The sequence below is a fragment of the Panicum virgatum genome, chromosome 2N, assembly GCF_016808335.1.
Source record: "Panicum virgatum strain AP13 chromosome 2N, P.virgatum_v5, whole genome shotgun sequence".
Taxonomy (NCBI): Eukaryota; Viridiplantae; Streptophyta; class Magnoliopsida; order Poales; family Poaceae; genus Panicum; species Panicum virgatum.
This window is the reverse complement of record NC_053146.1, coordinates 53,005,750-53,019,858: the sequence shown is the minus strand read 5'-3', so window position 1 is coordinate 53,019,858 and position 14,109 is coordinate 53,005,750. Positions and strand designations below refer to the sequence as shown.

Here is a 14,109-nt window from a genome sequence, read left to right as displayed (position 1 = left end):
ACTGTAGCAACCCACGGATTAATTAGAATTATTAGATTCTTCTCGCGAATTAGCACACATCTATCAAAAAAATTATAAACAGATTTTATTTAATATTTCTAAATGATAAGATTTATTTTTATGGGTCAGTTGGATCCATGCCACTCCAATTTCTTGAAATTGGATCTCATGTTGAAAATCACGCCATTGAGTGACATGATTTTCAACATGACACCCAATTTCACGAAGTTGTGGTGGCATGAATCGAATTTTCCCTATTTTTATGTGACAGGAGTTTAAAAAAAAGCTGCAGGAAACAAATAGGCTCTAGGACAACTGGAGACCTAGTGGCTGTAATCTCGGCTCTCTAGAGACCTAGTGGCTGTAATCTCGACTCTCGCTTCTCTTGGAGCTATGCCGGTCACCATGGCGTCGGCGGTCTCTGTGCTGCGTCTGCTCTCATATGTATCCTCCCTGTGATGCCGGTGGTGAAGCGTATACTGATCTGGGCTTTGGCCGGGTTCGGTTGAAGTTTTCTCTCTTTTGTAGTTACCATCCTCCTCGGAAGGAGATACTTCGCCCGGTTCTCCACTTCGACTTCGTCTCCGCTTACGATGACCATCATCATGTCCCGTGTTCTTCCTTTGACTGATATCCTCCCTGGTAATGGATGACCTTCCACTCCTTCGGCTTTGTGATTCTTCTCGCATGTCGTGGCTGCTTTTCCACCTGCGAGGGGTCTCATCATCGTCGGTAGAACTTCTTTGCCTTCTGTGGGCACTATCACTTGCCCTGTCCTTCGATCTTCTCCTAGGAGGTGAATCTTCCATGTCAGTATTGCTGTTCTTCCGCCTGGGTGGTGGAGGAACCTGTGGTTGTAGGGGTAAGCAACATTATTTCATTTTTACCCCGATATAAGCAAGATGAAGTAGCCAATCCCTTCCTCCACAAACATGATGGGATCATGGGACAGCAGATCAAGCAAATTCTGTCATGCATATGAAGTTATGAACACACATTTTGCCATGGTTAGGCGCTACTTTTCCAATCTGCCATTGCTTATGTGGTTCAGTGATGGCACAATGATGAATAAGGCAGACCAAATAGTTGATATGTTCCTGCTGACCAAATATTTAAGTTCTTAACTGTCCGCTATTCTCAATGGAAAATGGTTGGAAATTTATGATAATACTTCGTGTCAATTTGACAATGTGTTTTCACTTTAAAGAAAGGATAGATGTCATGGTGAAGGGTCTGTTTGGCATAGCTCCAGCTCTATTTGGAGCACCTCCACTCCAAAACTCTAGCTGGAGCTAGCTCTAGGTGGAGTTGGAGCAGGCTGCATGGTGTGTTTGGCATGAAAGGTGCCTCTAGCTCCACAAAATAGGATTTTGAGCGTGGATTATCCTTTTTGCCCTTAGTTCGCGGGACCCACATGTCATACTCTACCCCTCCCCTCTCTCTTCTTTCTCCCAAATCCACAGGCAAGGAGGCGACTGCAGCTGCTCCGATGAGCCCGCGAGGGGAGCGGCGCCGAGACAGCCTCCGCACGCGCATCATCTCGCGCGGTGAGCACCACGGCGAGGAGGGAGGGCAGCGGCGTGAAGGGGCTGGCGGGATCGACGGGGAGGGAAAGGAGGGCACCACCGGCGGGGAGCGCGCCGTCGGTGAAGGCGGAGCGCGCCACCGGCGGCAGATGGTGGTGTCAGCGGGGATGTCGGGGCCGGCAAGGAGGGAGGGGAGGGCGGGGGCCGGCGGGACTGGCAGGGAGGGCACCACCGGCGGGGAGCGCGCCGTCAGTGAAGGCGGAGCGCGTCACCGGCGGCAGATGGTGGTGTCGGCAGGGATGTCGGGGCCGGCAGGGAGGGAGGGGAGGGCGGGGGCCGGTGGGACTGGCAGGGAGGGCGCCACCGGTGGGGACCCGGGAAGGCCACCGTGGGCGATGGCGGAACGGGCCACCGGCGGCCGCGGGTGGCACCTACGGGGACGGTTCCCTGCACGGGAGGGCGGCGGCGGTGGCCAAGAGGAGGTCCGGGAGAGCGGAAGTGCGACCGTGCGAGGGAGAAAGAAAAGAACGAACCGTTTTTTTTAATGGGTGGCAATGGTGGGTAATTTCAATCCAACTCTATGTCTAGGTCCATAATAGAAGTTTCTGGAACTGCAAAAGAGGTGCTCCAAAACTCCAACAAAAAATGAACTACAACTCCAGAGTTTTGGAGCTCCGTAGAGTTTTGGAGTTGGCCTGTTTGGCAAGAAAATTATTTGGAGCTGCGGGAGTTCAGCTCCAGAGCCATGCCAAACAAGCCCGAAATATCAGAAAGAGTGCCAGTATATCCTTCATAGCAATAGCGAGCACTTTTCCTTCAACACTACAGAGTAAAATTGATGAGCTAAAAATACGGTGAGCTACCTGATAACGTGTCATATACTGCCCCCTTCAGGTGGCGGTGGGATCCCATTATCCCAAGCTTCTTCAGTTTGTCATAAGACTCATGAGGAATAGGTTGCCTATTTTTGGACAAAAAGATATGTCAACAAGTTGTAAATTTGGAGCACATTGTCATCAATTATCATGAACTGCGTAGGCAAAAATACTGGACATAAGAAATGGGCATCTCATGATCATACAAGGGAGCACGAAATGGCCTCTCTCGGCCTCCAAACCGAAGCTGTCCAGATTCTTTCCTTCCTCCAAGCCCCCCTCCTGCAAAATTGCCATTAGAAGTAACACAAAGATAATCAAAAAGCACCGAGTAAGAAACATCTAAACAGTATTTGATATGGGTGTGAATCTAAGCAGCACGGATACGGATACGTGTATCGGTATCGGAAGGATACGGATACGCGGATACGGCAATTTCCCAAACAACCCGATACGCGGATACGTTTTAACTATTTTTTAATGAATAATAATAGTGCATAATAAATTACAAAATAGATATTCTAGTTCAACATAGAGACATTAAAGGTCTATTACACTCAAAATAACATGATAGCAGCAGGTTCTAATTTAGGAAATAATTAAAAGGTAGTAGCAAACTAGCATGAAGCCAACAACATCAAGCTTCTTCCTCATTCCCCGTCTCCTCCACACCTTCAACCTCAGCATCATCCAATCCAAATAATACGGCCTGCAGCTCAGGTTCATCAATGGAGAGTTCAGCAACTTCAAGAAGACCTACACCACTAAGGGAATCAAAAGAATCTCCCCCAACATCCCACATCCTTGTCTCTCCTTTCTTGTATGCATAGTTCTTCTTGGCAAATGTCTCAGATTTGAGTGCACAAAGACCAAATCTTCAGCTCGCTCAGGAGTTAAGGCATTTCTCTTGACACTATGGATGAAGCTATATGTGCTCCAATTTCTTTCACAACAAGAAGAGGCCGGTTGGCTGAGCAGTTTCATGGCCAAACCCATCAAAAGAGGGACAGATTGTCCATGATTTGTCCACCATGTCATTAGGGAAACAGCCCATCTATCATGTATAGAATCAGGGTCATTGAATTCTTCTGAACAACTAGAAAACCTTGCTTATTCTTCCTTTACTGCAGCCAACTCTTGCGGTATGCGAAAGAATTTCTTGAAGCAAGTCATCCTCATTTGTGATATTTCCTTGTCCTTGTGGGGGGTAGTCGGCCAGCACCTTCTTGAAGCCACATGTTGCTGTAAAATCTGGAATGGGCAGCAATTTAGATCATGATCAACTGAAATAATGAAGAGCAAAGAATTTGAATTTAATTGCACAGTGCATATTACCTTGGATTGAGTGAATGAGCCAAACAATGAAGTGGATTATTGCCTTTGTCCACCTAGCAATCAATATATCATAAATAACAGAGTAGAGGTCTGACTCCTCATTTGGTTCCTTCCCTTCATGCAAATATATTTCTTTCTTCACTTTCTCAATCACTGAATCCCACATCTCATAGATTAAGTGAAGACACGGGGTGTCGGTGTCCGCAAAGCGTATCATATCATAGATAGGACTAGTGAACCTAAGAATGTATTCTACATTGCCCCACCAGACATCACTTATTATTTTTTTTCCTTTACATGTTGGGCAGTTGAAGCATCCTCTTTGTAGATGCTCCATTTGTCACTAATCACCATGTGTTGGAGAGCTGCTTTTACCTCAACAAACCGTTTTATCATACACACAACCGATGCAAATCTTGTTTCAGCAATAGAGAGCAATTTCAAATGGCTGAACTCATTGAACATGGAAAGACGCATGCCATGATTCATTATGAAATTCTTGATCATAGTAGCCTCAACTTTGACATTGTTTATAAATTCTAATTGACTCCAAACATGCATATCCTCATCAGTAGGTGTCCTTGGCAGTTTAGGTTCACATATATTTTTCATAGCAAGGTTGAGAGTATGCACTACACAAGGTGTCCAAAATATGTGATCATTTTCAGCTTCAATTAAAAGACCCGCACCTTTGCAATTTGCAGCATTATCTGTGATGATTTGTACCACATTTTGTCGACCTACTTCATCAATGATAGCCCTCAACTTCTCAGCAATATATTCTTTTGACTTGTATTCGCCTTCACAATTGTCAGCCCTCAAAAACATTGGTGCTTTCTCAGAAACAGCGATGAAGTTGATGATTGGCCTCCTCTGAGGATCTGACCAACCATCGGAGCAGATTGTGACCCCTTTCTCTAGCCATGTGCTCTTTGTACTCTCCAATAGAGTCTCTATGTGCCTTCTTTCTTGCTTCAGGAGTGATTCCCTAGCCCTGTTATACCCAAGGATTGTGTAACCTTGCAAATTGTGGCGGCTGCAAGCAAATACAAAAGCTTCTCTAAAATATGGGTTTCTCAGAAAGTTGAAAGATATTCCACCAGAATACATTGCTCTAACAATTAAAGCTTCCAGGTGCTTGCGGTCTTCCAATGCCCAAGATTTTTCCAATATAGAAGCAGGTCCCCTCTTCTTCTTGCTGTTATTGACTGAAGGAGCTACAGGCAAAGAAACTGTGCGTTGCTTCGCTCTATCCACTAGCTTCTGGCACCTTTCCACGTCCATCCTCATCTGACTCAGCATTTCATATGTAACCTTCGGACATTTGCCAATCCCCTTCCCTGATTTCTGCAACAAATGAACTTCAACTCTAGTGTAGCTGGTGCATTTTTCCAATCCACAATAGTTGCATCTCCATGAAGCATTTCCTCCACCAGCTTTAGGCCTTTCTAGAATGGTGACATGATCCCACAGCGGAGCCTTGATATCAGTTGTTCTTGTGGCCCCAGATCCCACACTACCACTAGCACTAGCAGTACCACTTCCAGCACTACTCAAATTTGGAGATGCCATACTGGACAATGAAGTATGAACATTGGACAAAATCAATAAGGCAGGGCGCACTAGCTCAGATCTAAATTGGATTGGGGAGGGAGAGGAACTCACATAAGCAGGGTCCAGAAGCATTACCTCTAGAGCGAGTGCCTTGCAGTGTCCACACCTGCAAATTAGATTTGACCACATTAGCTACTGCGACCAGAACAAATCAGCAGAGGTCATGGATGCACAGCAGCAGCAATCACTAAAAAAAATGGCATCAGTGGAGTTGCAACTTGCAAGTGCGCCCCAGCAGAAAACACACTGAGGCAGCAGCACATCAGCAAGGTTGCAAGCGCGCGACCCATCACAAAAAGGCTCCCAAACGTATTCCCCTATAAACCATCGACGGCCCGAATCAAATTAGAAATCCACGGAAACTATCTATCACTACTCATCCGAGTGTGGAACTGGAACTCCAACAAAACAAATCACGCGAAGCCAGCGACCAAATCGGCGCTGGCCGCGGCCCCAAACCCACGCATCACACCCAAAACCGGAGCCCCGAGCGCGCCACGAGGCTCCCCAGCTCGCGCATCTGAACCCCCGGACGGACATAAACCCACCGCGGCAGAGCCCCCGATCCAGGCACGCTGGACCCTCGCGACCCCCAGCGCGAGATCTACCCACCGCGACCCCACGAGCGCCGCGACCCCACGAGCGAACCGGGCGGGAGGCGGGAGGCGGGAGGGCACAGGCACTCACCAGGGGACTTGTTGTTGGAGCCTGGAGGCCGGATGCGGGGCTTCTCATCACCGTCGCGGGGGCTCCTCGTCGCCGGCGAGGTCGGAGGATGGTCGCCGGCGAGGGTGGAGGCCGGTCGCCGGCGGGCGGCGAGTCTGGACGCCGCGTGCGGGTGGCGGCTGCGTGAGGGAGGCGACTGGGAGCTGGGAGGGGTCGCGGTCGGCACTCGGGTAGGTCAAAAGGAGTTGGGAGCTGGTTAGTTGGGATGGGCCGTATCCAATAATGGGCTGAGACGTTTCCAATCTTGAGTTTCAGGCCCAACTAAACTGGGATACGCGGATACGGCGTGGATACGTATCCTGGCCGTATCCCGCGCGTATCCGTATCGGATACGTATCCGATACGGGATACGCATGCCCCCTGCCGTATCCGTGTTTTAGAGGTGTGAATTGGTGCGTCTAAGGGTATCTACCAGCCTCTCTTTAGTCTAATACTAGTAGTTTTCCAATATGTGACTAGCGCTAACAATTGAGCTAAAGAGGCTCAGTCGATACCCTTAACTCCACCAATTTGCACCCCTAGTATTTGAACACTTGAACAGGGTACATACCTAGTCTCCTTGGTATCCACCCAGGCATGAGCTGTTGCCTGTAGTAATCTACAATCACTTCACTGCCGTCTATAATGGAATGGTGTGCATCCTTAAGGACAAAGGAAATGATGAATAATTTTCTTTTAGACATAATGAAGACTCCGAAAATAGTAAAAATCAAGAGTACATAACTCTAAGCATAAGTAGCAGAAGCAGATACCTCATAGGCACGACGCATCTCCCTGTCAGTTTCATACTCAACAAATGCATAACCACGAGAAGCACCAGTAACTGCACACGAAGTAGTTGCTCAATACAAAATAACAAAGTGAAGTACCAAAATCAGAGGGTAACAAATATGCTGCCCCCCAATTGTGCTATTTGTAATTACTAATCACTGAGAACTTCCAGGACAAGCAAATTGTTTAGAAAATTACAAATTCATGATACTGGTTTAAGATTTTAAGGTAATATCCAGCACTCGAGCTTATGAGGAAGTTGTACGAGGCTTCGGTATGTTCTTAGAGCCACACAATTCGTACCCGCAATTGGAACAATAGCAACAAAGCTATGCTCATTACAATACTAGCACAATGCTGCAGAAAACAACGAAGCAAGCTATCACTTACCAATGTCGCGCACCAGCCGCATGCTCTTCACCATCCCATACCTGCTCATCGCCTGCACAAACAGCAAGGGGAAGAATCCGCCGCCCCGACTAAGAATGAGACAACGACAACCCAGCACCCAAGCACAAGAGCTAAGACCATTCGACTTGCAACACGCGAGGGAGGCAGAGGGGGCGCACCTTCCGAAGCGTGTCGTCGTCGGTCTGGCGCGAGAGGCGGCCGACGAAGACCGTGCAGTAGGGGTCGCCGGTGGTCTTGGCGTCGCCGAACGGGTCATCTGAAACGGAACCGGAGGGAAACCCCATGTAAGAGAGTGGATGCGCAAGGTGGGGTAGGCGGAGGGGAGGAGAGGGGAGACGCGCACGCACAGAGGCCGGCCTGGGAGCAAATGAGGGCGCGGAGGACGGCGTTGTCGTGGGGCGCGACGTCCGTGCCGTCGATGCTGCCGGCTGTCGGGGAGAAGACTCCTCCAAGCGGCAGAAGGAGAAAGCATCGAAAGTGCATCAAAATCAGAGCGAGTGAGCACTCGAGAGAGAATAATGCTCATGCGGGAGAGAGTCCCCCTTAACCCTAGGGTTATATATATATGAGGGAATGAAGTTGGTAATTTTCTCCTGGCCCCCTGGCGATTACATGATTTACAAGTAGGCTCTTGGGCCGCCACATGAGGCCCATTACAACATGGGCTGGGCTATTCCTCAACAGTAGCCCCTCAGCTACTTTAGTTTGATTGGTACAACAAACCATAGTAGCTGAATACATAGGAAGTGGCCCAGCCCTATCTATGACCTTGGTCACGAGGATTGTCCTCATGACCGCTCGCTCGTACGCCTCACTAAAAACTTCATCCAAAAACCCAGTGGGACAAAACAGATGGAGAAAAGACCACGCACGCCTAGCGGGATCACATATACATGATGATACACTCCAGTCAGTGATCGTCTTCGGTCTTAACGACGACAAAGGTCTTCGGCGGCGACGAATGTCTTCGGCAGTGATGAAGGTCTTCAGCAGCGATGAATGTCTTCGGCGGCGATGAAAGCGGAATCTTCGTCGCTTGACTTTGGCTGGATCTCGTCGTCTCCACGAATCTCTCTTCGTCGCAGTTGATGTAGTCGAAGTAGAGGACGCAGTGTCTTCGGCTCTCTGCTTTCGAGCGCCGGTCAAGACTAGACGCGCAAAGTGATGCTAGTCTGCCCTGTCCCCAGCCCCTCTTGGCCGGAGTTCGTAGCGGGGGGAGCGAAGGTTCTTCAGGAGGCGAAGCCGAAACAGCCGATGTCGAGGGTCGAAGTAGTTGTCGCCGAAGTGGTGGGCGAGCCCCTCTAGCCGAGGTGTGTCGGCGAGGGCGAAGGCCGTAGGAGTCACCGAAGAAATAGAAGGCGAGCCCCTCAAGCCGAGGTGTCTCGGCGAGGGCGAAGGCCGTAGGAGTCATCGCCGAAGTCGAAGGCGAGCCCCTCGAGCCGAGGTGTGTCGGCGAGGGCGAAGGCCGTAGGAGTCGTCGCCGAAGTCGAAGGCGAGCCCCTCGAGCCGAGGTGTGTCAGCGAGGGCGAAGGCCGTAGAAGTCGCCGTCGAAGTGGAGGGCGAGCCCCTCGAGCCGAGCTGTGTCGGTGAGAGCGAAGGTCGTAGCAGTAGTCGCCGAAGTCGAAGGCGAGCCCCTCAAGCCGAGCTGTGTCAGCGAGGGCGAAGGCCGGAGCAGACGTCGCCGAAGTGGAGGGCGAGCCCCTCGAGCCGAACCGTGTCGGCGAGGGCGAAGGTCGGAGTAGACGTCGCCGAAGTGGAGGGCGAGCCCCTCGAGCCGAACTCTGTCGATGAGGGCGAAGCCAAAGTCGCGCTCGTCGAAGTCGACGGCGAGCCCCTCAAGCCAAACTCTGTCACCGAGGGCGAAGCCGAAGTCGCGCTCACCGAAGTAGAAGGCGAGCCCCTCGAGCCGAACTCTGTCGACGAGGGTGAAGCCGAAGTTGCCCTCGCCGAAGTAGAAGGCGAGCCCCTCGAGCCGAACTCTGTCGATGAGGGTGAAGCCGAAACCGCGCTCGCCGAAGTAGAAGGCGAGCCCCTCGAGCCGAACTCTGTTGACGAGGGTGAAGCCGAAGTCGCGCTCGCCGAAGTAGAAGGCGAGCCCCTCGATCCGAACTGTGTCGACGAGGGTGAAGCCGAAGTTGTGCTCTCCGAAGTAGACGGCGAGCCCCTCAAGCCGAACTCTGTCGACGACGGTGAAGTCGAAGTCGCGCTCGTCAAAGTAGACGACGAGCCTCTTGAGCTGAACTCTGTCGACGAGGATGAAGCCGAAGTCGTGGTCGCCGAAGTAGACGGCGAGCCCCTCGAGCCGAACTCTGTCGACGAGGATGAAGCCGAAGTCGTGGTCGCCGAAGTAGACGGGGAGCCCCTCAAGCCGAACTCTGTCGACGAGGGCGAAGTCTGAAGTCGTCGTCGAAGCCGAAATGATGAGCACCGGGCAAGACTTATTCGCCAGAAGGTGCTGCTTCCGAGACCCCCCTATAGCCCCTCTTTGTCCGGGGTTCGTGGTGGAGGCAACATGGAAGTGACGAAGCCCATTTTAAACGAAGATCTGAGTTCAACATAGCGACACAGGCGCGGAGCCAACAAAATAGTTCGGACACCTCGAGAACTCAGAAGGTGTCAGCCCAAACATGGGAGGACTTTAATGTACTGGAAGTGAAGCTATGGGGAGCGGAACCCATTCAGGACGTGCGATCCGTGCTTACTTCTTTCAAGCGTCTTCGCTTGGTACGCGCCGATGACTCCCCTTTTCGCTCGACGAAGAGGGATAGAGCTTCGGTGCATATATGTTTTGGCGAGATACTCTTTCTGGAGGCTTTATTTATATTTGACAAGAGATATGGGAACTGAAGATAGAATTTTCCTGCTCCGAAGGTGACTCTTAGTTGTCCTGCAAAAACATGTCATAATGTTTCATATTTATTACAATGCCCTCGGTGTTTCGCAGCAAAGAACTTTCCTTGCCCTCGACATTTCGCGCCGAAGAACTTCTCTGCCTTCGGCTTTTTGCAGGACAACACTTTCCTTGCCCTCGGCATTTCGCGCCGAAGGACTTCTCTGCCTTCGGCTTTTCGCACGACAGGACTTTCCTTGCCCTCGGCATTTCATGCCAAAGGACTTCTCTGCCTTCGGCTTTTCACACGACAGGACTTTCCTTGCCTTTGGCATTTCACACCGAAGGACTTCTCTGCCTTCGGCTTTTCGCACGACAGGACTTTTCTTAGGATGCCTCCTGCTCTTTAGCACGGGTTGGTCATACCTAGCCTTCGGCATTTCGCACGACAGGACTTTCCCGCCTTCGGCTTTACACACCGAAGGACTTCTCTGCCTTTAGCTTTTCGCACGAAAGGACTTTCCTTGCCCTCGGCATTTCGCGCCAAAGGACTTCTCTGCCTTCGGCTTTTTGCACGACAGGACTTTTCTTGCCCTCGGCATTTCGTGCCGAAGAACTTCTTGTTTCAGCGTGAGCATCTTTGGATCCCCGTTGCAGTGCAATGCAATGCTATGTGATGCTCAGATTGCAGTACGAGATAAATAAAATGCTATTGCAATAAGTAAAGAGCGAAGAGTTGGCCTCATAATCAAGGCCCAACCTTCGGGCGAATCCCACTGTTATCTAATAGAAATCCCATTGGTTGGCTGCAATTGAGCAGTACCGAAGGCCAAGTGAACCTCTGTGAGAACCCGGCATAGCCATTCCACCTATAACTTAGCTTGCTTTGGGGTGAAAACCGATAGCCCGAAGGAGAATCTTGCATAAAATTCGGATAACTGAAACCCTATATATAATTGTCTTCGGGGTGAAAACCAATAGCCCGAAGATGGTATTTTTGGCGAGGAACCTGTAGAAAAGATATTTGATATCCCGCTTATTCTGGTCATTTCAGCCCCTCCGTTGATGACTACAGGCAAGTCTCCATAGAAATTATATATAAATGTGGCCAAAATTCTATTATGAACATAACAAGAATTCCGAAGCCCAATAACGATTGACCGAAGGGGATGCAACGTTTATGGGTGACAGCTTCAATACTTTTGGTTAGACATGAGCATATATATTGTTAAATATAAGCAAGTAATGTCGAAGTCCGAATTTAGGGGCTTCGGTGAGAACCCAAGGGCACAAAGATGGTAATGGAAGGATTTTAAAGTATCAACTCTTTTGCGCAATTAAAGAATTTAATAATGGAGGAGGCTTCAGTGTAAACCGAAGGGTTAAAAATTGACAACTCTTTTTGCTGGTTGCTGCCGAAGGAAATGAAGAGCAACTCACTTCGTGTGCCCTACCGGCCTAGCTGTGGGCGGAGGGGTGAAGAACCGAAGAGGCAAAGCGCGTCCTTCCCGCAGAGGTCGCCAGCTGCATGCATGCATGCGAGCTTTGCGTGATGCAGCGCTATCATGGCCTTCGTAACGCGGGCCGGAGCTGCGTGTTTGGCGAAGCTATTGGAGCAGGCCTCGCGCAGTGTGGGCGCCGTGGACCGAAGGTAGCTGCACACGCCATGGGCCGAAGGAGGACGCGCGTCCTTCGGGCCGAAGCTGTTGGAGTCTTCGTCTTGGCCTGAAGAGGGGCGCGCATTCCATGGGCCGAAGCTGCTGGTGCGTGGTGTCTTCGCCGCGTTGTGGCGCCGCGGGCCGAAGCTGCTGACTGGGCCGCACATAGCTGCCTTCGCCGGGGTTGAAGAGATCTTTGTCGCGGGCTGAAGCTTGCTGGTCGTTTTTGCGATGGGCTGAACCTGGTAGCGTGCCATGTTGGGCCGGAGCTGATGAATGCTTCGTCTTTGAGCCTGAGCCACAGTGATCGCCGAGCAATTTGGCTCTTCGTCAAAAGTTTGAGACCTGCACATCCCTTAAAGTAATTGATTCTTCGGTGATGCAAACCAAAGTGTTGACTGGCCGAAAGGGAAAAAATCTTGGCACCAAATTAATTTTATGAAACGAAGCTTAGTAGCCGGCGTGGGAACCAAACCAAACGGTGTAGCCGAAGACATCAGATACTTGTCACCGGCTTCGGGGTGAAAGCCAATAGCCCGAAGACCACTTCAAACTTGGTCGAAGACAATCTCGGCAAAGAAAAAATCCGTCGAAGATCATTTTTGGACTTGACAAAGACTATTTCAACTAAGATATTTTCGGCGAAGACCGCTTCTGGACTTGACGAAGACCATTTTGGCGAAGAGAGTTTCGACGAAGACCATTCTTTAACTTGACGAAGACAATTTCCATAAAGACATTTTCGACAAAGACCACTTCTGGACTTGACTAAGTCCATTTCAACGAATATATTTTTTACAAAGCCATCTTTAGACTTGACGAAGGCCATTTCGGCCAAAAAAATTTCGACGAAGACCATTTTTGGACTTGACGAAAGTCATTTCGACGAGGATAATTTTGACGAAGACCATTTTTAGTCTTGACGAAGGCCATTTCGATGAGGATAATTTTGACGAAGACCATTTTTAGTCTTGACGAATGTCATCTCGGCGAAGATAATTTTGTCAAAGATCATTTTTTGACTTGACGAAGACCATTTCGACGAAGAGAGTTTCAACAAAGACCATTTGTTTCTTGGATGCCGAAGCTCCCCCCCCCCCCCCCCCCCCCCGCCGCCTTGAGCGAAGCATATGATTTTTAACCAATGCTTGTAATCGCAATCTGACGCTGTGTATATAACCAACCGAAGCATATAACTGAGCAAAAAGCAACACACGACCGAAGCTGCCAAAGTGACTTGCAACAAAGATTATTTAGTGCTTTCAACCGAAGGTAAATAAGTGTTTGTTATCAAGCCGAAGCCCTACAATGCAATTTCCACTGTTGAGGCTCATAAATAAGGAAATGCCAAAGCTCGATAATCAACGAAGGCCGAGAAGCCCATAAGTAGCCAAAAGATTCCCTTCCTGTGCATGCATTTTTGCTTCGTGGCAACCAGACCCTTGTGAAATTTTTCATGACCCAAGGTCTACAAAAGCTTATTAGGCACTGAGATATATAGTTTATTTGGACGAATACCGGCGAAGGTAAAATTGAGGAAGGGTGAAAAATTGACTCCGAAGGGGTAAACACCATCTTCTACTCACCGAAGAAGGGCGAAAAAATGACTTCAAAGGATCTAAACCAACTTCGGGTGACTGACGAAGGGTGAAAAATTAATTTCGAAGGTGAAAAAACCAAGTTCGAATCACCATCGAAGGGTGAAAAATTAATTCCGAAGGTGTAAAGACCAAGTTCGAATCACCGCCAAAGGGTGAAAAATTTATTACGAAGGGCTAAAATCAATTTTGACCAACGAAGGGTCAAAAATTAAATCCGGAGAGGTGAAAGATATCAATACAGAAACAACACCGAAGGTTGAAAATCGGAATTGTCGTCGAATGGTCAAACCAAACTGTGCGAAGGGACAGTGGCGAAGCCAGCCCAGAAAATGACCTAGGGCGGACTTTTACGATAAAATTTTTGCACGACCAGAGCGAGACGCCGAGACTTGCTGCCCGGCTGCAGGCGCCCGCGCCGGCGGCGCACGGGATCTGTTGTCGCCACCGACGGGCGCCGAGATGGGGTTGCTGAACGGACGGGCGTGGAGTGGCGTCGCGCAACGGCATCGACACGCCAGCGTGAGCACCTGAGCGGGACTGCAGGGGGGGTAGATGGTGAACTGCCGAAATTGGCAGTGGCATCTGGTGGCAAGATGCAGTGCTGGGCTGGGGCGCTAGGTTGAACCACTTAATAGGCCGCAGCCCACTCGACCTCGTGTTCGGGGGGCGCCGCCGCACCGCCATGAGCCCCTGCCGGAGTTGAGAACGGGGATATTGTCAGCACCCACGAACCAGAGAAAGCATCTACTATGGGCTGCCGCA

The 14,109-nt window shown here is 50.0% G+C and overlaps 1 protein-coding gene and 1 pseudogene across 4 annotated transcripts; both read right to left on the bottom strand.

Annotated features, from left to right (window-relative positions):
- Positions 1-354: 354 nt before the first annotated feature.
- Positions 355-7,741, bottom strand: LOC120662757 (annotated as a pseudogene).
- On the bottom strand, positions 2,862-5,462 carry LOC120661220. Of its 4 annotated transcripts, none has more exons than XM_039939973.1 (3): positions 5,402-5,462; positions 3,737-5,309; positions 2,862-3,652 (listed from the first exon to the last, which is right to left on the bottom strand). In XM_039939973.1, the coding sequence occupies exon 2, from the start codon at positions 5,306-5,308 to the stop codon at positions 4,016-4,018; it is 1,293 nt and encodes a 430-aa protein (XP_039795907.1). In that variant the 5' UTR covers position 5,309; positions 5,402-5,462; the 3' UTR covers positions 2,862-3,652; positions 3,737-4,015. The 4 variants fall into 4 exon arrangements, with proteins under 4 accessions (XP_039795907.1, XP_039795908.1, XP_039795906.1 ...); XM_039939974.1 differs by having other exon boundaries at positions 5,426-5,458; XM_039939972.1 differs by having other exon boundaries at positions 3,737-4,492; positions 4,601-5,447.
- Positions 7,742-14,109: the final 6,368 nt, after the last annotated feature.